Raw genomic sequence first — 25,798 nt, 5'->3', positions numbered from 1 at the left:
AATGGAATCGACTGGGACATCGCATTCCTCCCTTCATCCCTCTCGCTTCTTTCACTCATTCAACCCTCCTGTATTGCTTTAGTCTTTTCTTTGTCACCCTTCCTCACCCCTCTCTCCTCTCTCTGTGTTGTCTGTAAGCTGAAGCACATGTGGGGGTGTGGGATAAGGAGAGGGGGCTTCTCAGAGTTAACGAGTCATTTTGTCGGGGTGGTGGGGATTGTGTTGGTGAATTGGGCTCACCGTGTGAGACGATGGGAAAGTGGAAAACATCTGTTCAAAACAAAACGGCCGACGCGCCCATCTGCAAAAACCACACAAAAGCTGGCGATACAATGACAACTAACTACCTACACATCCACCGACTAAAAACTCAACAATGTCCTCCACACAATGACAACTACCTGCACATTAGTCTTCAAATAGCCCACAATATCCTCCACAGTAGCCTACTGAAATACACTAGCCCACACATCCAGCTACTAAAACTTCATCAACTGACCCGCACGCAAACCATGGCAGATACCCACACACCAGGCCACACAACAAAGCTTCCTATACACTCGAGACATAAGGCATGATAGAAAGAACGAAAGAACCCCATGAATAGCCAGCCCAAACCCAAGAATGCAACACGCTAAACACACATAAACTGGGCTTTCCCAGACAGAACAATTGCTTCCTTTATACCGAAAAATAATCAAGTTCAAACTATATCGTTTCCCCCTTTCTTCCAAATGCTTTGTTTTCTTTTGGTTCTGAAATTCAGTGGCTCTTGTCTCAGTCCTAACAGACAGTGAGTGTTCTTCTGAAGGGGACTGAGGCGTCCTCACAAAGCCTTTTCTTTCACAACAAAGCGATCTGTTTTCAAACCTGAGGGCAAAGAGAGAATCTCCTTCTTTCCTCTACCTTAAAGAGCCAGCATGTTATTTTCAAACTACACTATATATACAAAAGTATGTGGACACCTCTTCAAATGAGTGGATTTTGCTATTTCAGCCACTCCTGTTGCTGACAGGTGTATAAAATTGAGCACACCGCATGCAATCTCCATAGACAAACATTGACAGTAGAATGGCCTTACTGAAGAGCTCAGTGACTTTCAATGTGGCACCGTCATAAGTTACCTTCCCAACAAGTCATTTCATAAAATGTCTGCCCTGCTAGAGCTGCCCCAGGCAACTGTAAATGCAGTTTTTGTGAAGTGGAAACGTCTAGGAGCAACAACTGCTCAGCCGCGTAGTGGTAGGCCACACAAGCTCACAGAATGGGACTGCCGAGTGCTGAAGCGCGTATCAGTAAAAATTGTCTGTCCTTGCCCGAATTCATAGCGCCAACTGTAAAGGTTGGTGGATAATGAATAACGGTCTGGGGTTGTTTTTCATGGTCTGGGCTAGGCCCCTTAGTTCCAGTGAAGGTAAATATTAATGCTACAGCATACAATGACATTCTAGACAATTCTGTGCTTCCAAGTTTGTAGCAACAGTTTGGGTTCTCTCTCTCCCAGCTAGCAGACAGCCGGAATAAAACAGGTTTCTAAGTAATGGACTCACTACCCCTTCCCACGCACACACACAAACTCACAGAGAGAGAAAAAGTGAAAAATTCAAAAAATACATACAAATCCAAAAACCTGAGCCTCTGGCTATTAGCTGGGGCTAACTAGGCGCTAACCGCTAGCAACTGTCATTAAAACAGCAGGATCGTGGAACAGGTTAAGTTGTTAACTCAGTCTGTGGGGTTATTAATTACCCCTGGCTCTGAAGGTGACACGCAGCTACACGGCCACCGAAACCTATCAGTGTGATGGATGAGAGACACACGGCCACCGAAACCTATCACAATGATTGATGACAGACACGCATCTTAACCTTAACCTGTATGGTGGGAAAAGGAGTCGTAGTAGAAGCACTAAATGCTCATATCTGGGGTGATGTCCATAGTAGCCCTAATTAAGGTCCAATTTTAACCAAAAATGATAACAGTTGATAGGAGAGCGAACATGGCTAATATATAAAGCTGATGCCAGACCAGTTCCCCTTGGTTGCCAGAGGTCTGTCTGGGTCTGTCTGTCAGAGCCAGATGATATATAAATGTATTTCCAACAGAAGCAATCCATCACCCAAGAAGCTGCTCTAATTAAAATGGCTTTATCTGACACAACTATGAACACACGCCAAGCCAAAACCTGAGGCCAACACAACAGAGGGAAAACCTGAGGTACAAATGAAGAATAGAGAAATTGTTTGCATCATTTTTGTTTTTGCATAAATTAACAACATTTATGATTTTAGACCACTATCAAACTCCAAGTTTAACTATTTAAGAACATAGGACAGATCATTTTTAAAAGGTAATGACTGTTCTCATCCATTTTGCTTAACGGGTTGCATCGTGGTACCTACTATTGTTATTATTTGGATTGCATGACTTTAATATTGAAATATTGTTTTCAAACCTCCTGCAGGCCCAGGTCTCTGTATTCTTTATGTCACGTAGGCCCCACTTCCCACCTCTCCACCACTCCACCCTGTTCTCTCTGTGTTGGACCACAGTCTCCAGGAGCCTTTTAGCACAATGGCTATATCAGCGAAATCGACTGTATTACACTGAGAGGAAAAGTCCACCCTTCAAGAATGGACAAAGGGTGTGGAGGGGGACTTCTGGGATGGAGAGCGAGAGAGCGAGAGCGAGAGAGGAAAAAAAAACAGAGAGAGATTGAGACAAAGAGAAAGAAAGAGATAGTGGGCAAGACAGAGACAGAGAGAGACAAAGAAAGACAGAGGGAGAGAAACAGAGAGACGGGAAAGAGACAGAGTGGCAGGTAGTTTAAACAGATCCACCTTTGTGTGTGGTGAAACATTTCTTGACTTGGCCCTATTAGGTGGAGGGGTGCTCAGATTCCACTCTTGTGCCCATGCCAGGTTCTGCGGGTGGCACCACCCAGGCCGGGTTAGCGCCAGAACGCTACAGACCTTTTGTGACCCAGGATTCACACGGCAGGTGGATAATGAATAACAATGCCTACACACACATACACACCAACACACACACTCATACCAACACACACTCTTGCATATGTTCTATACACAACTGCATGTACACTCAAACACACACAAAGTCTCTCATACACATTTATACTGCACATACACTCTGTTTCAAAATCTTACGTGCACAAAAACACACAGCAGGCTTTGAGGGATTATTCTAGCAGGGGACAGTGGTGCAGTAGGTAAACTAAGTGGTTACTGTTCCTAGGCCGTCATTAAAAATGAGAATTTGTTCTTAACTGACTTGCCTAGTTAAATAAAGGTCAAATGCATGTTCAAAAATCAAATAAAATGTCTATGCTACAATTCCACAGAGTCCTGAAGGGGGAAAGGTGGTGGTGAGAGGGTAGGAGGGGAGTATCTGACATGCTTTCCTGAGTTGGATTTTTATTCAATTATAGGGGGGGTTAACCGTGTGGTGGGGGATATGCTAGTGTTGTTGTGCTAAGGGACTTCCCACCACACACAGATCAACAATTGGCTGATGTGGTCGCTATCCTGTACTGTAGAGTCAACAAGATTGGGACAGGCAAAGGGAGGATGTGAAAGGGGAACAAACAACGCACACACGGCTATAAGAATAGGAGAAGAGGAAAGGGAAGCAATATGGAAACAGTCTCTATAAATAAGGTAAACAAAGGTCAGTATTTCCTCAAGCACGTTATAAATCACCTACGTACATAATTCAGTCATTACACACACACACACAGAGAGCGTGGTGAAGAAGGCGCAACAGAGCCTCTTCAACCTCAGGAGGCTAAAGAAATGTGGCTTGTCACCTAAAACCCTGACAAACTTTTACAGATGCACAATTGAAAGCATCCTGTCGGGCTGCATCACCACCTGGTACGGCAACTGCACCGTCCGCAACCGCAAGGCTCTCCAGAGGGTAGTGCGATCTGCCCAACGCATCACCGGGGGCAAACTACCTACCCTCCAGGACACCTACAGCACCCAATGTCACAGGAAGGCCAAAAAGATAATCAAGGCCATCAACCACCCGAACCACTGCCTGTTCACCCTGTTATCATCCAGAAGGCGAAGTCAGTACAGGTGCATCAAAGCGGGGACCGAGAGACTGAAAAACAGCTTCTATCTCAAGGCCACCAGACTGTTAAACAGCCACCACTAGCACATTAGAAGCTGCTGCCTATAGGCATAGACTAGGAATCACTGGCCACTTTAAGGAATGGAACACTAGTCACTTTAATAATGTTTACATATCTGGCATTACTCATCTCATATGTACAGTATATACTGCATTCTATACTATTCTACTGTATCTTAGTCTGTTCTGCTCTAACATCGCTCTTCCATGGGTATATATATAGTCTTAACTCATTCCTACTCAGATTTGTGTGTATTGGGTTTGTTGTATTGGGTTTATGTTGTATTGGGTTTAAGTTGTATTGGGTTTATGTTGTATTGGGTTTATGTTAATTTGTTAGATATTACTTGTTAGATATTACTGTACTGTCGGAGCTAGAAGCACAAGCATTTAGTTAGATATTACTGCACTGTCGGAGCTAGAAGCACAAGCATTTAGTTAGATATTACTGCACTGTCGGAGCTAGAAGCACAAGCATTTAGTTAGATATTACTGCACTGTCTGAGCTAGAAGCACAAGCATTTAGTTAGATATTACTGCACTGTCGGAGATAGAAGCACAAGCATTTAGTTAGATATTACTGCACTGTCGGAGCTAGAAGCACAAGCATTTAGTTAGATATTACTGCACTGTCTGAGCTAGAAGCACAAGCATTTAGTTAGATATTACTGCACTGTCGGAGATAGAAGCACAAGCATTTAGTTAGATATTACTGCACTGTCGGAGCTAGAAGCACAAGCATTTAGTTAGATATTACTGCACTGTCTGAGCTAGAAGCACAAGCATTTAGTTAGATATTACTGCACTGTCGGAGCTAGAAACACAAGCATTTAGTTAGATATTACTGCACTGTCTGAGCCAGAAACACAAGCATTTAGTTAGATATTACTGCACTGTCTGAGCTAGAAGCACAAGCATTTAGTTAGATATTACTGCACTGTCTGAGCTAGAAACACAAGCATTTAGTTAGATATTACTTCACTGTCTGAGCTAGAAGCACAAACATTTAGTTAGATATTACTGCACTGTCGGAGCTAGAAGCACAAGCATTTAGTTAGATATTACTGCACTCTCTGAGCTAGAAGCACAAGCATTTAGTTAGAAATTACTGCACTGTCTGAGCTAGAAGCACAAGCATTTAGTTAGATATTACCGCAATGTCGGAGCTAGAAGCACAAGCATTTAGTTAGATATTACTGCACTGTCTGAGCTAGAAGCACAAGCATTTAGTTAGATATTACTGCACTGTCGGAGCTAGAAACACAAGCTTTTAGTTAGATATTACTGCACTGTCGGAGCTAGAAACACAAGCATTTAGTTAGATATTACTGCACTGTCTGAGCTAGAAGCACAAGCATTTAGTTAGATATTACTGCACTGTCTGAGCTAGAAGCACAAGCATTAAGTTAGATATTACTGCACTGTCTGAGCTAGAAGCACAAGCATTTAGTTAGATATGACTGCGCTGTCTGAGCTAGAAGCACAAGCATTTAGTTAGATATTACTGCACTGTCGGAGCTAGAAGCACAAGCATTTAGTTAGATATTACTGCACTGTCGGAGCTAGAAGCACAAGCATTTAGTTAGATATTACTGCACTGTCGGAGCTAGAAACACAAGCATTTAGTTAGATATTACTGCACTGTCGGAGCTAGAAACACAAGCATTTCACTACAACCTCAATAATATCTGCTAATCACATGCAGGGTATTTTAGGTTGTTTGATTAGGTAATCCACTAGTAGCTCCCAGCCGTCAGTCTGTCTGGGGCCAAACACCTTCTATTGTGTGTCTGTGTGTGTTTATGTGCGCACGTATGAGCTCTGTGTGTTAGTGCATGTGCTCTGTGTGTGTGTGTGTGTGTGTATGTAACTCTGTTATGTTGACACTGTGTGTGTGTGTGTGTGTGTGTGTGTGTGTGTGTGTGTGTGTGTGTGTGTGTGTGTGTGTGTGTGTGTGTGTGTGTGTGTGTGTGTGTGTGTGTGTGAACACTGAGTGCATTCCTTTGTTTGTCCGCCAGGCCTGTGTGTATGCATACAACTTTGCAGGGTCACTAATTCTCCAAACATCCCATCCCAGAATCACACAGTCCCCAGCACTACTGTCACTCTGCAGACCCCTGACCTCTTGTCATGTCTCTTAGACCTGTTGCTGCTCCCACTGACCTTCCCCTGCCTGTCCCTGAGAAGAGGCCTACTCCTGATCCAGAAATGAGGTCATGTGTTGACATGGAAGCAATACCCCTGGAAGCTAAAAATGCTGTCAGCTGCTTTGTCATGGTAACGCCCCCATCGTTAACCCTTGGCTTTCCCCCTGGCTGGTTGAACCTGGTGGTGAGGAGGGCTGAGGAGGATGGGTAACCTGATATGTAGGAAAATGGCGTGCGGTTAGGGCAGGTTACAGTGCTAATGTGTAGCGTTTAGGCTACACATTTGATATGCAGACAGACACGTCTACAGAGTGATAGAGGGACACCCCAAACATGAACAGAAAACAGTTCAATTGAAAATGTATGGCCGGCTTTGAAGTTTCAAAATTGGCACTACCAGAAATTAGTGTGTCAAGTTTCTCGCCATCTATCTGTCTTGTTGATCTCTTTCTTCATCTCACTAAACTACCATACTCTCACCCTCTCCATCTACTCTCTGTCTCTTCATCTACTCTGTCTGTCTCTTCATCTATTCTCTGTCTCTCTATCTATTCTCTCTGTCTCTCCATCTATTCTCTCTGTCTCTCCATATATTATGTCTGTCTCTCCATCTATTATGTCTGTCTCTACATCCATTATGTCTGTCTCTCCATCTATTATGTCTGTCTCTCCATCCATTCTCTCTCCCTCTATTCTCTCTCCCTCTATTCTCTCTGTCTCTCCCTCTATTCTCTCTGTCTCTCCCTCTGTCTCTCCCTCTGTCTCTATCTTCCTTCATCACTACCTCCTTAGGGCAGGCTGATCTGAGGCTGGAAACCAATAGCAGTAATATTGACTTCCTAACTGGGGTCATGACTTAACCAGGAAACATGTGTTTAAAGACTGATCGCCCCCTCTGCCCATAACCCACTGCTTCACCTTTCACATCTCAGGGTGTTTATCAAAGCAGTGATACATCCCTGTTTTTCTATATATCTATCGCTCACTCTCTTTTTCACTGTCTATCTCTCTCCCCTTCTCCCCCGTCTCTCTCCCTCTCTCCCATTCCTCCCTGTCGAGAGGCTTCAAGGGAAATTTCTCCTGCAGTATGACAGGGTTGTGCATCAAGCAGGATCAAGGTTTATAATCCTTGAGACGTGTGGAAAAAGTAAACCCTTGTCATACTTGAGTAAAAGTAAAGATACCTGAATAGTAAAACTGAAAGTCACCCAGTAAAATACTACTTGAGTAAAAGTCTAAAAGTATCTAGTTTTAAATGTACTTGTGTACAGTGGTGGGAAAAGTACGCAATTGTCATACTTGAGTAAAAGTTCAAAGTAAAAGGAAATTCTATACACCAAATTCCTTATACTAAGCGAACCAGACGGCACGATTTTCTTTCTTTTTTAAAATGTACATTAGACAGGGGAACACTCCAACACTCAGAAATCCTTTACAAGCACAGTATTTGTGTTTAGTAAGTCCGCCAGATCCAAGGCAGTAGGGATGACAAAGTGTTATTGGACCATGTTGCTGTCCTGCCCGAGCATTTCAAATGTAACAAGTACTTTTGGGTGTCATGGAGAACATATGGATTAAAAAGTATATTATTTTAGTGAAGAATGTAGTGAAGTAAAAGTAAAAGCTGTCAAAAATGTAAATAGTAAAGTACAGACACGCAAAAAAAATACATTTTACTTAAGTACTTTACACCACTGCCCCTACGACAGGAAAACGTACACCTCTTCCCTGGCTGGTGCTAGCACTCCCAGACCCAGCCTCTCACATTACATTTCACCAGTCCTCCGGCTACACCTCTTCCCTGGCTGGTGCTAGCACTCCCAGACCCAGCCTCTCACATTACATTTCACCAGTCCTCCAGCTACACCTCACACACACACACACACGTCACATACATACCGCTATCCCCACCTCCTGAGTTCTGGCTCTGACACAGAGTTTCATCAGTGTATGAGTGTGTGTGTCCGTATGTTAGTGTGTTTACCGAGGGGGGAAAGGCTAGTGTGCCAGCGGCACGGAGATTGTGATTAGAAGAGGCCTTTTCTTATTAAAATGGGCATTGAATCGAGACTCTGGCCCATCAGAGTAGATCAAGCCTTTTTTTTCCTGGGCGCTCTTTTTGTCATAACCCCTAACTGATTACCACTGCCAGGCCTTTCATTCCCAGAGGAGTTCTGAGCTCGGGAAGAAGATCATGAGTGAAGAAAATACCACCTCCTCTGCCTGCCAGGATAGAGGGAGCTTAAGATAGAAATCGGAGGGAGAGAGAGATGGAATGAGAGAGGGAGGGAATGAGAGAGAGATAGATGAAACACTCGTCAAGGTGTTTGCAATCAGCCTCCATTGTGAGAAACCGAGGAAGAGTTGGCAGGCAAAGCATCTATGTGTGGTTATGTTGGTGTTGTATTCAGCTGTGCTGCTCACGCTACATGATTGAAATGTTAAGAGAAAAGCCACGGTTAAGGGGGTGATCGTACCTCAATCGTACACACAGAAGCACATACACATTTCACAGAGATGGATCACTTACACACACACACACACACACACACACACACACACACACACACACACACACACACACACACACACCTCAACATCAGTTCTAGAATACCCTTGATCAGAGGGATTTTGGGGAGATGGTGAAGAGATGGATGAAGTGGAGAAAAAGGAAGACTGCCAAACTGGAACTAAATCTCTCCCACTTAACTCCCTTTCTTTGTCTTATTCTCCATCTCACTGCCCCCTTCTTTCTCTCTCTCCTTTTTGCAAAAGTACTATTTCTCCCTCAGTCAAGTCAATGAAAGTGGCAGTGGCTCTCTTTTCTTTTCAGAGCCTCAAACCCTCTCTCATTCACTCTCTTTCAAATTATCTGCCCGAGCCCTCTTGATTGGAGCCCATGTCTCTCTCTCCCTCCCCCTCACTCTCTCTTTCTCTCTCGCTCCTCCTCAGAGCCTTCTGTCTGTCCATCAACCATGCTTTTCCAGGAGAGAATAAGAGAGAGAAAGGAGAAAGAAAGAAAGGAAGAAAAAGAAAGCGGGGTAGAAGAGTGGTGAGAGAGAAAGAGGAGGAGACTGAAAAACAAGTCACCCACGGAGAGAGGGAAGGACAGAGAGGGAAGCAGAGGGGAGAGCAGACGGGAGGGATGGGGTGTCTGGGTAGAGAGCGGCCTGGGGTATTTATTCTGGGTCTTTTGACATGTTAATTTGCTTCGTGACTACTTTAATCGTTCCCTCTTCCCGTCGCAGCCTTCAAAGAGAGGATGCTTTTCAAAAAGACGAGGGAGTGGAGTGGAGAGAGAACGAGCTGGCTCCAAAACCATTCTTTACACAATGTCCCCTGAATGTTCACAGTTGTTAGCTGAATATTTGCTGAAAAATTAATGGAGTTTTAACAGTGTGGTTACATGTGGGTTATGCGGGTGGCGTTCGGTTGCGTTTGTTGTGTTTGTATTGTCAGAGCACTGCCCGCCTGCTTGGGTCACACTCAACAAGCACTTTTTTCCTGGCCTGAATGGGGTGTGAGGAGAGAGGACGATGAGTGTTAGGAACAGCAGGGGAAAGAGTCGAGCCAGGACCGTGCTACGAGCAGGAAGAAACCTTCAACACCTCCAGTAATGATCACTGAATTACAATTCATCTGGTGGAGGGATGGGGAGGGGGAGTGAGGAGAGGGAGGGGGAGAGGGAGGAGGAGAGGGAGAGGGAGGGGGAAAGGGAGAGGGAGGAGGAGAGGGAGAGGGAGGAGAGAAGGGAGAGGGAGGAGGAGAGGGAGGGGGAGAGGGAGGAGGAGAGGGAGAGGGAGGGGGAAAGGGAGAGGGAGGAGGAGAGGGAGAGGGAGGAGAGAAGGGAGAGGGAGGAGGAGAGGGAGGGGGAGAGGGAGGAGAGAAGGGAGAGGGAGGAGGAGAGGGAGGGGAAGAGGGAGGAGATAAGGGAGAGGGAGGGGGAGAGGGAGAGGAAGGAGGAGAGGGAGGGGGAGAGGAAGAGGGAGGAGGAGAGGGAGGAGGAGAAGGAGAGGGAGAGGGAGGAGGAGAGGGAGAGGGGGAGGAGGAGGAAAGAGGAGAGGGAGGAGGAGAGGGAGAGAGAGGAGAGAAGGGAGAGGGAGGAGGAGAGGGAGAGGGGGGAGGAGGAGGAAAGAGGAGAGGGAGAGGGAGAGGGAGGAGGAGAGGGAGGAGGAGAGGGAGAGGGAGGAGAGAAGGGAGCGGGAGGAGGAGAGGGAGGGGGAGAGGGAGAGGGAGGAGGAGAGGGAGGAGATAAGGGAGAGGGAGGGGGAGAGGGAGAGGGAGGAGAGAAGGGAGAGGGAGGGGGAGAGGGAGGAGGAGAGGGAGGAGATAAGGGAGAGGGAGGGGGAGAGGGAGAGGGAGGAGAGAAGGGAGAGGGAGGGGGAGAGGGAGGGCAAGCTGTTTTACATAAGTGAAGCTAAACAAGCAAGAAATGAGGACTCTAAGGTACAGCAATTATTTTAGCGTGATTGCTGAAAAAAATAAGGGGCGAAAGGATCCTCCGTCATGAGACATTTCGTCCTCTTTGTCATGCTTTTCCTTTCCCCTACCTGGTGGTAATAGATTCTCGTCTCTCCTTACAGCAACACAAAATGAGCTTCTCTAGAAAGGCAGAAAAAGTGACGTGCACATTCAATTCTATTGTAGTGTATGTGAATGTGTGTGTGTGTGCGTGCCTGTGTGTCGGAATAGAGACAGGCGATAATGTTCACCACGGTGCTTTCACCAGAGACAGCCTGACTAGCACTAACAACCCTGGAGAGGGAGGGAAAGGGAGAGAGGGGGAGGGAGGGAGCGAGAAAGGGAGAGAGAGGGAGGGATGGAAGAAGGGAGGGCAAGAGAGAGAGAGAGAGAGAGAGAGAGAGGGGAGAGAGGGGGGGAGGGGTGACAAAGAAATACATGAAGAGAGGGAGAAAGATAGAGAGAAAGGGGGGCGGAAGAGAGAGGGAGAGGGAAGGAGAGAAAGGAAGAGAGAGGGAGACTACAGATACAAACCTAATATGCATTTGTGTATTTAAAGTCAAGAGGGACTAGAGGGATAAATAGAATTACGTGATGAATTTAGATGATGCTCCCTAGTGCATATTTAACAATGTTAACAGAGAGAGACAGAGACAGAGAGACACAGAGAGAAAGAGAGAGAGACAGAGAGAGAGGATAGAGATGGAGAGAGACAGAGACAGAGAGAGGCCTACATCTCTTACAACTACATCAATACTGGAAAGCTGTGTGATATGTAATATCCCATAATTCAATCATGTGAACCACTTTCAGTTGAGAATGTCTACGGTCAGGATCAACAGGTTAGGAGAATAGAGCAAGAGAGGGTCTACGGTCAGGATCAACAGGTTAAGGTTAGGAGAATAGAGCAAGAGAAGGTCTACGGTCAGGATCAACAGGTTAAGGTTAGGAGAATAGAGCAAGAGAAGGTCTACAGTCAGGATCAACAGGTTAAGGTTAGGAGAATAGAGCAAGAGAAGGTCTACAGTCAGGATCAACAGGTTAAGGTTAGGAGAATAGAGCAAAACTCTCTGATGCTAATCTGGTCATAAACACAAACACACTCATTCATGCAAGTACACATCTTGCTACAACAGAACAGGTGGGTGGACAGGCAGGGTGACTTGAAAGAGCTTCCCTCCACTTGATGTAGTATTTGTAAAGGTGGTGTAGAGGTTTAATCTCCCAGTCTGCTCCCCACCCATCCCTCCCTCCCCAATGAGAGGTGTCAAAACAGTCTGCCACCTTCACGGTTCAGCCACCCAAGGCGTCTGCCTCCAACACATACACACATAAACTCGCACACATGACCGCAATACACGGACAAACACACACAGTCACACACATTAACTCACATGAACGCAATACACACACGGACTCACACATCGATACACACATATTCACACATGCAAACACTTGTAACACGTTCTTCCGACAATCCCCCCTCAACAATGCAGTCACCCTCAACAATGCAGTCACCCTCAACAGACGACTAGCGGCAGAGAGCGTTGCCCCACTACCCAAGCTCATAGAAACAAGGGAATGAGAGAGAAAAGAAAGGAGCCCAAAAGCAAACCCCCGGTCCTTCTCATGGGGCCCTCCCTGGCCCCTGCATCTCTCTCCCCTTGGCCCCTGTGCTCTGTGTACATTCTGGCGGCCCCCGAACACCCAGCTGTCAGGATCCTGATATCTTAATAAATCCTGGCCCTCGACCCTGTCATGCATACCAGCAAGATGGATGAACAACTTAGTGACCTTTGACCCTCAGCCAGTGTTCACAATCCCCTGCCCCCCCCCCCCCTCCCTAACCCACACACCCCCCAACCTCACTGCTTCAACAATGATGGAGGAGTCCCATTCACTCACCACTGCTGGGAACCAGAGGGCAAGGTACCCCCATAACCTTGACACACACACACACACACACACACAGAGACACACACACACACACACACCCTCTTTCCGACAGAGGACTCGAGACCCAACCCCCCATCTCAGCCTCTCTTTAGTGTCTTGGTCCACATGATTATATTGAAGTTGAGCCCCCTGTATTCTTCCTCGTGAGTGCACTTGAAGGCTGACACTGAGCTCCACCTTTTAACCCATCAAACACTGAGGTAGACCCTGGACTAACGCTCTGGTAGCCATAGAGACCCAGGCAGAACGTGAGTGTGTGTCTGACCCAACTCTGATGTGATAGAGCACGTACCACTGATGTTATATGACACAGCACATGCATACAATGCCCTCCGTAATTATTGGGACAGTGACACAGAAAGTTAGACGCACAAATATCATAACCCCCGAAATGCTAACCTCCCCTGCTATTGTAATAGAGAGAGGTTAGCATGTCTTGGGGGTATGATATTTGTGCGTCTGTAACTTTCATTATTCACGATTCATTAAGGACTATCCACAATAATGGCAGCATCCACATCAACATAGAAATGTTTAGAAACATATTATACTCTTATTTACAATAAAAGTGACATAATACATTACCATTCATTTCTATTGGACACTAAATATTCTGAAACACAACCAAAACAAACAGCAAATGCATACAACAAGTGTGTAGAGTCACAAGCTTGATGTCATCATTGTGTGCTAGGAATATGGAACCAAATACTTACTTTTGACTACTTTAATACACATAAGTGAATTTGTCCCAATACTTTTGGTCCCCTAAAATGGGGGGACTACGTACTGAAAGTGCTGTAATTTATAAACCGTTCACCCCATATGGATGAAAATACCTTTTAATTAAAGCTGACAGTCTGTACTTTAACCTCGTAGTCATTATATAATTTCAAATCTAAATTGCCAAAATAACTAAACATGTGTCACTGCCCCAATAATTACGTAGGGCACTGTATACACATCGCAAAAAGACACATTAACACATGACTAGACACTCAGAGACAATCATTGCAAAGATAGACTAAAGGGCACTCAGTTGCCCATGAGTTTGCTATGAGAGAGAACTAAATGTTGCTGACTCACACCAGTAAGGATACATCATCTTTCAAAGACTACCCTCAGTCATCTCTCCTTCCTTCAGCCTGCCATCTCTGCTCTCTCCTTTGAAGAAAACCCAGGGGAGAGAGAAACCTGGCCCCTGCCATCCACACAGCCACAGAAACCAACAGGGGAGACAGGCTACACTCCAAAGAACATTCTTGCCCTGAAATGCTACCCCCTGACCCCCAACCTATCCCCCACACACACCATCTTTGGCCATTTGTACCTCAGTGCGCCCTCCTCGACCATCCTCAGAAGGAGCCAGCCAGCCCTAGTACACTAAATCACCAGGCCTGTTTGTCATGCAATTAGTCCTGAGATAGTGCTTAAAGGTTCCCCCATAAATGAAGGTAGGTAGAGTGGCCCGTCCCCGTTAATAAACCTGGCCGGCCTCTGACCCCACGCTGCAGCAGTCCACTGCCCTTTAGGCTGGGGGGAGGCAGCTGACGGCTGACTACACACACACAACACACTGGTAGTCACACACCAGGAACCACACACACAACAGACTGGTAGCCACACACCAGGAACTACACACACAACACACTGGTAGTCACACACCAGGAACTACACACACAACACACTGGTAGTCACACACCAGGAACTACACACACAACACACTGGTATCCATACCGGGAGAGAAACTTGGTAGTCACACACCAAGAGAAAAATATACAGTAGGTCTATTTATCCTTGGTAAATGTATTAACAGATTCAACATATTTTTTATTTATTCTGGCTTTTTACAATTTCGTTTTTTGCATTGCCATGTTTTTATTCAGATGCTGATGGATAACAAAAGACATTCACTAAGTATAGTCACAGAAACAACATTAAACAAGAGGGATCATTGAGGTGGACTAAAGACTAAAAACAAACACTTTCAGCATTTTTCCCCCCTCATCGCCATGTGTCTCTGTTTGAGCTCTATTTCATTGGTGAGAGTGTGTGTGTGTGTGTGTGTGTGTGTGTGTGTGTGTGTGTGTGTGTGTGTGTGTGTGTGTGTGTGTGTGTGTGTGTGTGTGTGTGTGTGTGTGTGTGTGTGTGTGTGTGTGTGTGTATCTTTCTCGCTCTCGTCCATCTGCATAGAATGATAAACCAGACAAGTGAGGGCTTCTGTCTATCTCTCTCTCACAGGCCAGCACTGGCCCTTCTGAAAACCATCTAGCTGGGATTTGAGCTGTGGTGGGGAAGGGTGGGGGGTGGGGAGGAGAGAGAGAGAGAGAGAGAGAGACTGGGAATATCATCCTGGGATTGGGGATGGTGGTGTGGTCGGAATGGGAGGAGAGAGAGAGAGACTGTCAGATGACTGGGGCTGGTGGTGTGGTGGGTATAGAGAGAGATTGGGAATCATCTGACTGGGATTGGGGCTGGTGGTGTGGTGGGTAGGGGAGGAGAGGGAGAGAGATTGGGAATCATCTGACTGGGATTGGGGCTGGTGGTGTGGTGGTTAGGGGAGGAGAGAGAGAGAGAGAGAGACTGGGAGAGACTGGGAATCATCTTCCTGGGATTGGGGATGGGGTCTGGAGGAGAGAGAGAGAGATACTGGGAATCATCTGGCTGGGATTGGGGCTGGGGTCTGGAGGAGAGAAAGAGACTGGGAATCATCTGACTGGGATTGGGGCTGGTGGTGTGGTGGGTAGAGAGAGAGACTGAGAATCATCTGACTGGGATTGGGGCTGGTGGTGTGGTGGGTAGGGGAGGAGAGACTGGGAATCATCTGGCTGCGATTGGGGCTGGTGGTGTGGTGGGTAGAGAGAGAGAGACTGAGAATCATCTGACTGGGATTAGGGCTGGTGGTGTGGTGGGTAGGGGAGGAGAGAGACAGGGAATCATCTGACTGGGATTGGGGCTGGTGGTGTGGTGGGTATAGAGAGAGATTGGGAATCATCTGACTGGGATTGGGGCTGGTGGTGTGGTGGGTAGGGGAGGAGAGAGAGATTGGGAATCATCTGACTGTGATTGGGGCTGGTGGTGTGGTGGGTAGAGGAGGAGAGAGACTGGGAATCATCTGACTGGGATTGGGGCTGGTGGTGTGGTGGGTAGGGGAGGAGAGAGACAGGGAATCATCTGACTGGGATTGGGGCTGGTGGTGTGGTGGGTAGGGGAGGAGAGAGACTGGGAATCATCTGACTGGGATTGGGGCTGGTGGTGTGGTGGGTAGAGAGAGAGACTGAGAATCATCTGACTGGGATTGGGGCTGGTGGTGTGGTGGGTAGGGGAGGAGAGGAGAGAGAGAGAGAGACTGGAATCATCTGACTGGGATTGGGGCTGGTGGTGTGGTGGGTAGGGGAGGAGAGAGACTGGGAATCATCTGACTGGGATTGGGGCTGGTGGTGTGGTGGGTAGAGAGAGAGACTGAGAATCATCTGACTGGGATTGGGGCTGGTGGTGTGGTGTGTAGGGGAGGAGAGAGAGAGATACTGGAATCATCTGACTGGGATTGGAGCTGGTGGTGTGGTGGGTAGGGGAGGAGAGGAGAGAGAGAGAGACTGGAATCATCTGACTGGGATTGGGGCTGGGAGGAAAGAAAGACTGGGAGCTATTTAGACTGGTCTCTACTGAGCAATTTATCCATCAGATACACACTGCAGACAGGCAGGCCTGTTCCCTGGCCTAACTACCACATCCATGTAGCAGGCCTGTTCCCCTGCCCTAACTACCACATCCCTATAGCAGGCCTGTTCCCCTGGCCTAACTACCACATCCCAATAGCAGACCTGTTCCCCTGGCCTAACTACCACATCCCAATAGCAGGCATGTACCCTGGCCTAACTAACACATCCCAATAGCAGGCATGTTCCCCTGACCTAACTAACACATCCCAATGGCAGGCCTGTACCCCTGACCCAACTACCACATCCCAATAGCAGACCTGTTCCCCTGGCCTAACTACCACATCCCTATAGCAGGCCTGTACCCCTGACCCAACTACCACATCCCAATAGCAGACCTGTTCCCCTGCCCTAACTACCACATCCCTATAGCAGGCCTGTTCCCCTGGCCTAACTACCACATCCCAATAGCAGGCATGTTCCCCTGGCCTAACTACCACATCCCAATAGCAGGCATGTTACCCTGGCCTAACTAACACATCCCAATAGCAGGCATGTTCCCCTGACCTAACTAACACATCCCAATGGCAGGCCTGTACCCCTGACCCAACTACCACATCCCAATAGCAGACCTGTTCCCCTGGCCTAACTACCACATCCCTATAGCAGGCCTGTACCCCTGACCCAACTACCACATCCCAATAGCAGACCTGTTCCCCTGGCCTAACTACCACATCCCAATAGCAGGCATGTTCCCCTGGCCTAACTAACACATCCCAATAGCAGGCCTGTTCCCCTGACCTAACTACCACATCCCAATAGCAGGCCTGTTCCCCTGGCCTAACTACCACATCCCAATGGCAGGCCTGTTCACCTGGCCTAACTACCACATCCCAATAGCAGGCCTGTTACCCTGGCCTAACTACCACATCCCAATAGCAGGCCTGTTCCCCTGGCCTAACTACCACATCCCAATAGCAGGCCTGTTCCCCTGGCCTAACTACCACATCCCAATAGCAGGCCTGTTCCCCTGCCCTAACTACCACATCCCAATAGCAGGCCTGTACCCCTGACCCAACTACCACATCCCAATAGCAGACCTGTTCCCCTGGCCTAACTACCACATCCCTATAGCAGGCCTGTACCCCTGACCCAACTACCACATCCCAATAGCAGACCTGTTCCCCTGGCCTAACTACCACATCCCAATAGCAGGCCTGTTCCCCTGGCCTAACTACCACATCCCAATAGCAGGCCTGTTCCCCTGGCCTAACTACCACATCCCAATAGCAGGCATGTTACCCTGGCCTAACTACCACATCCCAATAGCAGGCCTGTTACCCTGGCCTAACTACCACATCCCAATAGCAGACCTGTTCCCCTGACCCAACTACCACATCCCAATAGCAGGCATGTTCCCCTGGCCTAACTACCACATCCCAATGGCAGGCCTGTTTACCTGGCCTAACTACCACATCCCAATAGCAGGCCTGTTCCCCTGGCCTAACTACCACATCCCTATAGCAGGCCTGTACCCCTGACCCAACTACCACATCCCAATAGCAGACCTGTTCCCCTGGCCTAACTACCACATCCCAATAGCAGGCATGTTCCCCTGGCCTAACTACCACATCCCTATAGCAGGCCTGTTCCCCTGGCCTAACTACCACATCCCAATAGCAGACCTGTTCCCCTGGCCTAACTAACACATCCCAATAGCAGGCATGTTCCCCTGGCCTAACTAACACATCCCAATAGCAGGCGTGTTCTCCTGGCCTAACTAACACATCCCAATAGCAGGCCTGTTCCCCTGGCCTAACTAACACATCCCAATAGCAGGCCTGTGCCCCTGGCCTAACTAACACATCCCAATAGCAGGCCTGCTACCCTGGCCTAACTACCACATCCCAATAGCAGGCGTGTTCTCCTGGCCTAACTAACACATCCCAATAGCAGGCATGTACCCTGGCCTAACTAACACATCCCAATAGCAGGCCTGTGTTCCTGGCCTAACTACCACATCCCAATAGCAGGCCTGTTACCCTGGCCTAACTAACACATCCCAATAGCAGGCATGTACCCTGGCCTAATTACCACATCCAAATGGCAGGCCTGTTCCCCTGGCTTAACTAACACATCCCAATAGCAGGCATGTACCCTGGCCTAACTACCACATCCCAATAGCAGGCATGTACCCTGGCCTACTTACCACATCCCAATGGCAGGCCTGTACCCTGGCCTTACTACCACATTCCTATAGCAGGCCTGTTCCCCTGGCCTAACTACCACATCCCAATAGCAGGCATGTTCCCCTGGCCTAATTACCACATCCCAATGGCAGGCCTGTTCCCCTGGCCTAACTACCACATCCCTATAGCAGGCCTGTACCCCTGACCCAACTACCAGATCCCAATAGCAGACCTGTTCCCCTGGCCTAACTAACACATCCCAATAGCAGGCCTGTTCCCCTGGTCTAACTAACACATCCCAATAGCAGGCCTGTTCCCCTGGCCTAACTAACACACCCCAATAGCAGGCATATACCCTGACCTAACTAACACATCCCAATAGCAGGCCTGTTCCCCTGGCCTAACTACCACATCCCAATAGCAGGCCTGTTCCCTGGCCTAACTAACACATCCCAATAGCAGGCCTGTTCCCCTGGCCTAACTAACACATCCCAATAGCAGGCCTGTACCCCTGACCCAACTACCACATCCCTATAGCAGGCCTGTCCCCCTGACCTAACTAACACATCCCAATAACAGGCCTGTACCCCTGACCTAACTAACACATCCCAAATGGCAGGCCTGTTCCCCTGGCCTAACTAACACATCCCAATAGCAGGCCTGTTACCCTGGCCTAACTAACACATCCCAATAGCAGGCCTGTTACCCTGGCCTAACTACCACATCCCAATAGCAGGCCTGTTCCCCTGGCCTAACTAACACATCCCAATAGCAGGCCTGTGTTCCTGGCCTAACTAACACATCCCAATAGCAGGCCTGTTACCCTGGCCTAACTACCACATCCCAATAGCAGGCCTGTTACCCTGGCCTAACTAACACATCCCAATAGCAGGCCTGCTACCCTGGCCTAACTACCACATCCCAATAGCAGGCCTGTTACCCTGACCTAACTAACACATCCCAATAGCAGGCCTGCTACCCTGGCCTAACTACCACATCCCAATAGCAGGCCTGTTACCCTGGCCTAACTACCACATCCCAATAGCAGGCCTGTTACCCTGGCCTAACTAACACATCCCAATGGACTGGATAATTACGCCATTTACAATCATCACCTCTTCTATTAACCAGCCTGATATCATGTAGGAGAGACGCAGGGAGGGGAAGAGGGAGAGAGAGAGAGAGAGAGCGAGAGAGAGCGAGAGAGAGACAAAGAGAGTGGAATACATGGAGGGAGTGAAACAAAGAGACAGACAGAGAGAGGAGGGAGATATGATAAAGAAGCAGACTACTATATGGAGATAGAGATGGAAAGAAAGTGAATGAAGAGAGAACGATAGAGAAGAATATAAATAACCACAGAGAACAGCTGCTGCCCGTGACTGGAGGAATATATATATCAGAGGCAGACAGAAACTTTCTCTCCTTAACTTACCCTGACATTCAAGGTTTCTCTCCTCAAATCCTGGGTTACACAGGCAGTTCCCGATGGGCACCAGCCACTCTCCGTCCGCCCCGCAGTACATTTTGGGAACGTCACGCTCCTCTGAATCATTTACGCAGGATCCTCGGACTTCTACCAGTGAGGAGGTGTCAGCCCCGGTGGTGGTGTCAGGGAACTGGGCCAGGTTCCTTACAGCCAGGGGACACTTCTTATAGAACACCCTGACAGACACCAGGGCGATGCAGGCTCCCACGTCCTGGAAGGCCAGGTAGAAACCCTTCCGGGTCAAGGCTCCCACGTCCCTGACCTCCGTATTCAACTTCATGATGCGGTCTCCGATGTCCACCTGGGTGAAGCTCTCGTCGGCCGCCACCGTGTCGATCTTGCCAAACTGGTTCTCTCGGATGTAGCGTTCCTTGTCGTTGTTGGACTCGTAGTAGTAGAGGTTGAAGGTCTCCTTGCAGGTTCCCATGACACCAGGGAGGCTGTTACAGTCACGCAGGGTGAACTTGATCTCGATGTAGACACGCTGGGCGCCAACCCGGGGGATCCAGTCCGTTCTAAGCCAGTTGTTCTGGTTGGGTTCCATGACGTTACACACCTGGTACGTCCTGATGGGAATGTTCTTCTCATCCATGATGCTCACCTCCTCCCACTGAGGAGACAGAGGAAATGTTAGGAAAACATCTGACAAACATTAGGAAAAATCTGTAAAATGGTAGGCCACATATAAACCTTAACTTGCAGACATACATTGAGAAAGACCATAGCAGAACGGGGACTTAATGTCTGCGTCTCAGTAGGTCAAGTATTTAAAACCAAACGTAATAATAAATGCATGACAACGCCTAATATAAATAGCAAGGCCTGTTATAATGAAACTACTACCGGTACAATCAGAAATAAGTACACATAGGCCTACTGTACTGTATTCAAGCCTGACTAGTACGTTTTATCTCCACATAAAAGGAAACCAACCAAATCCTTGGGGAACATGCACCATTAAAATTATTATTTTAATGTCAAATAATGTGACCTCAATGTAAATCCCCATAACTCCATGATTCATTTAAAGGTCACCAAATGGAGAGAAATACAGAGTGAGGGTGAAGAGATATTGAAAGAATCTTGTGTATGAGCTAATGGATAGGCCTTACGTCTGAACAAAAACCCAATGGAAAAAGGGTGTCGGTGTTCCTTCTGTAGGCCTACAACTTATTTTGGAGAGGGAGAGGGTTTGGACAGCACACATGTGGACCGGGTGTTTTTAGAATGAACTCATGAGGTGCATGGATTACGTTATCGATGACTGGCTGGCTTATTATTATAGGAACAATGTTTGTTTTACTTACGATAAAGTCCCAGCTACTAAAGAGCATGGGGTATATGGTGTTTTGAAAGGCGTTGGGGGCATTATGGTGTGTGCTTTTAAAGGGCCAACGCAGCCATTTTTATCTCAATATATTTATTTGTTTATTTTATTTCACCTTTATTTAAGCAGGTAGGCAAGTTGAGAACAAGTTCTCATTTACAATTGCGACCTGGCCAAGATAAAGCCAAGCAGTTCGACACATACAACGACACAGAGTTACACAGAGTAAAACAAACATACAGTCAATAATACAGTATAAACAAGTCTATATACGATGTGAGCAAATGAGGTGAGAAAAGGGAGGTAAAGGCAAAAAAAAGGCCATGGTGGCAAAGTAAATACAATATAGCAAGTAAAACACTGGAATGGTAGATTTGCAGTGGAAGAATGTGCAAAGTAGAAAATAAAAATAATGGGGTGCAAAGGAGCAAAATAAATAAATAAAATAAATACAGTAGGGAAAGAGGTAGTTGTTTGGGCTAAATTATAGGTGGGCTATGTACAGGTGCAGTAATCTGTGAGCTGCTCTGACAGTTGGTGCTTAAAGCTAGTGAGGGAGATAAGTGTTTTCAGTTTCAGAGATTTTTGTAGTTCGTTCCAGTCATTGGCAGCAGAGAACTGGAAGGAGAGCCAGCCAAAAAAAGAATTGGTTTTGGGGGTGACCAGAGAGATATACCTGCTGGAGCGCGTGCTACAGGTGGGTGATGCTATGGTGACCAGCGAGCTGAGATAAGGGGGGACTTTACCTAGCTGGGTCTTGTAGATGACATGGATTCATAATCATTTCGGGTAACTGTGATTGTTTTAAATTAAAATGGACAAAAAAATAAATAAATTGCTTGTTAGCAAAGAGACATTTCTCAAGCAAGAATTTTGCTAGGGCTGTCTGGGATTGGTCTGAGTGGGGAGGGGAAACTGAAAACTAGCTGTTATTGGCAGAGAAGTTTGGAACTCTTTCTTATTGGTCTATTAACTAATTTACCACCTGGTGATGTCAACAGGCAGGCTAAAACTCCATCCCACCAAAACAGGCTGACATTTTCAGGTGGTCTTTTCAAATAACTCTTACACTAAAAGGGCATGATCATCATTTTCGAAATATAACAGTATTATTTGACATCTTAGTCTGGAAATAGTTTTTTTAATATTTTTTATAATAATAATAAAAACACAGGGAAATCAAATTTTTGACTGCACCGGGCCTTTAACATTTCACAATGAGGTTTTAAAAAGTTGTGAAATTGACTGCATTTAAAAACAAGAGCAGACAAGCCAGCCTTCTGCTTGTATCTGGTTAGGACTATATTCTATTTAGAGAAACGAGTCCAAACAGAGCTATTACTAGGGGGAAGGATGTATGCTGTGCTGAATTTGATTCAAGGCGTTGTCATAACTAATCTCGTTTAAAGCCCTATTTATTTGAGTAGGGGAGATAACGCTAAACATGGCTGAGGTTCCGATTCGAGAAAGTGTCCATCACCCCGCTGCTTTATTCAACAGCTTTCTTCTTTCTGCTTGGCCCTTTATTGTGGAAATCAACCGGCTAGGTAGATAAGGCCGCACCTTTCCCCGATAGCGGAGGAGAGGGAGAATGAGGGTAATTGGTCGTAATGAGAGCGTGAATGCAGGCCTGTCGGCGCTGCCAGCACCCTGTCAATCCATCCGCCACGGAGGAACCGGCTGAAGAAGGAACGGAGAGCACCCAACAGCAGCACACACGAGCCACATTCATTGAACAGCGACTCAACCCAATGGTGAATAAAACAAGAGTTGGAGAGAAGGCTGACACAAACCGGCAACGTTTATTTTGTGGGTCTATAGCATACCATAAACTGTATCATTAAAATATAATTGATATGCCAGAAGATGCCTGAATAGAAAGAAGAACGTAATGGATAGCATATGTTGCTCTACTTTGGGCCACCTTGTTGGTTTAGTCTATAAATACAACAACACATATAAGATGGTTCCATGTAATTATTCAAACGCCAGTGCTGTTGCTGCTTCGGCTCAGGGAACAACGGACAGGGGAGTGTATGCCAGACCGGCCCCAGCCGCGCGCACCGAAGGGCCTAACACTGACATTCCCGAAACAGTCGCACTCTGTACCTTATCAGCGCAACTATATATATCCCAATTAGACCACGGGATCATGCATTTAGTCCGATCACATTCCCTATTGCTTTATGGCCCAATCCAATCCTACTGTGAGGACTGAAACCCGCTGCCACTTCCCTTCATTCATCCATTCCAGAGGGCCCTTTCTGTGCTGCCAAGTTCCTCTTCCCCCGCGCCTCAATGGGGGAAAAGGATATAACGTTTCTCCACAAAGAGCGATTCAATCAGCCGTCTATTCAGGAAACCCGACGCCCGCTGCAGTATCGGACTCGAATCTAACCATTACCGCGAGTAGAGGGAGAGAAGGGCGGAGGGGGCCGGTGGGCTATAGAGGACATCGTCTCTCCATTTTGACTCAACGGGGGACTAGCGTCTTAACAAGGGGCACTTACCCCTCCTTCTGTTGGGTTGGCGACCCAGCCCAACTCCCCCGCTACGGATCTGGAGTCCAGTAACGTCACTGAAAAACATAGAAAGAGAAGTGAGCAGTTATAGACCGTTCATAACACGGAATATGTGTAACCTTGTCTACAGTGATAATATACAGTCTGGAACAGCCACCGTTTTGTTGCCATAGTTGAATAGTTATTAAGCAGTTTGCCGAGGAAAACAACTATGTGCAATCTGCTCAACGAAAACCTGTCAGAAGTAAGCTAATGATCAATATGTAATGACGTATCTATAGGCCCATTCCACACACACCTACATCCATAAACGATGTAATATGTTTGCATTACTCAAATGCGTAATTGGATAGATTTTTCCAGGGGGATATGTGATGATTAAAAACATAAAGGGATCCAATTTTACAGGGATTTTATATTTTGTATAAAGAACCATGGGTATTGTCATTGTAACCCAGTGAATGCGACTCTCCAATACATGTTGGAGACTCCGTGCGTCTGTTTTATTAACTCGGGCCCTGAGGTTCTACGATGAGGAGCACGGACGTCTAAATCAACTTGCTTCAGTGAGAAATAAAAAATAATCCGTAATGAGATTTCAATAGTCCCTTATATTTCTCACGGAAATCCTCTCACTGCGCAGTGAAGAAAATCACAAATGTAAGCGCTTAAATATGCAGCGAGTTAACATTTTTTAAAAAGTGGATTTAATTTAAGATGTTGTCCTTTATCTGAAATGACTTGGTAATTATTTTAGTATTGCTTTGAAGTGAATGCGTTTTGACATAGAAAATGCGCAAACACCACTTGTTAATTGAATGAGGATAATTTTACAGAACTGCGACTGCAATACAAGGTTATGAACTAAAATTACATGGCTCATTTTGTAAGGCTGGCTTTTGCACAACGGCCTTGCACAAAACCAGACACATACATGCCCTCCAAAGCAATACTGATTTGTGTATAACATCGTGTCTTTGTAGCCTATATGGCTCAAAAAAAAAAAAAACTAATTTTGCTGAAGAAGTTGGCTATCGCCTAATTAACAGAGACTGCAGTAAGATGTAACAGCACTCCACTCAGACCCTGCTAGAGCCCCATATAGACTTTTTTGCAAAGCGCTTCCTGCAACTTGGGTAAAGAGATAACCTAATAGTCTATGACACAAAACGTTCGATGGGTTTGACGCATATGGAAAGCCTAATCCAATGTCAGAGATTAATGGCACATGATGTTGAGCAAATTAATAGTGTTGGCCAATTCGTTGAGTGCTGCTGGTCCACGAGTCCAGAATAGCTACGGGACACCGGGATTGTGGTCCGTCTCACACATGAAGTGGACGGAGTATAAACTAGCGGAGAAAAAGTCCAAAACGGGGCTCCGCTATTATTCCAAGTCTTACCTTCGTTTGGGGGGTAAATCCGTGCCGAAGAAACACATGTAGAAATTCCAAGCAGAACAGAGGTCGCCGTAAACAAAATCCCAGCCATGAGTGCCATTTGTCGTTTTTTCTGGTCGTTCGTTCCGCTCCTCACAGGTCTTGCTCTCTCTCTCTCTCCCTGTGGAATATGTGTTTGAAGCAGGGATAGAGCGAAGCTCCGAAAACAGCCGGGAGGTGAGTCTGCGCGCTCTGACGCGGCAGTCAATCCAAATAAGAAACTCAGTGGTCGGGAAAACAGGGGCAAATAATCATTAACTGTCCCCCTACCCCTCAGCCATGAATGGACACTGGTAGGGCCAAAATGGGACTGTGTAAAGGGCCAGGAGTTACTGTAATATTTAGTGAATTTCTGTCATGCGGACACCGCTATTTTTATTGTTAAAGAGAAGCAATAAACTTCCAAGATAATGTATTTACGTTGTAATTAATAATGAAGATGAAATTCGCCAAAA

At 46.8% G+C, this 25,798-nt stretch overlaps 1 protein-coding gene across 3 annotated transcripts in view; it reads right to left on the bottom strand.

Annotated features, from left to right (window-relative positions):
* LOC110503383 (ephrin type-A receptor 4) overlaps positions 1–25,589 on the bottom strand; it is a 78,404-nt gene extending 52,815 nt beyond the window's left edge. For 2 of the 3 annotated variants that reach the window (XM_036961268.1, XM_036961267.1), the window contains exons 1-3: positions 25,308–25,589; positions 23,894–23,961; positions 20,003–20,666 (exon numbers count right to left, since the gene is read on the bottom strand). In XM_036961268.1, the coding sequence (XP_036817163.1) occupies positions 20,003–20,666; positions 23,894–23,961; positions 25,308–25,404 (829 nt within the window). In that variant the 5' untranslated portion in view covers positions 25,405–25,589. The remainder of the gene's footprint in view (positions 1–20,002; positions 20,667–23,893; positions 23,962–25,307) is intronic. The other variant, XM_036961266.1, reaches the window with a different exon arrangement.
* Positions 25,590–25,798: the final 209 nt, after the last annotated feature.

Source organism: Oncorhynchus mykiss, chromosome 24 (genome assembly GCF_013265735.2).
Source record: "Oncorhynchus mykiss isolate Arlee chromosome 24, USDA_OmykA_1.1, whole genome shotgun sequence".
Lineage (NCBI taxonomy): Eukaryota > Metazoa > Chordata > Actinopteri > Salmoniformes > Salmonidae > Oncorhynchus > Oncorhynchus mykiss.
Note: the sequence above shows the minus strand (reverse complement) of the source record. Positions and strands in the feature narration are given on the sequence as shown.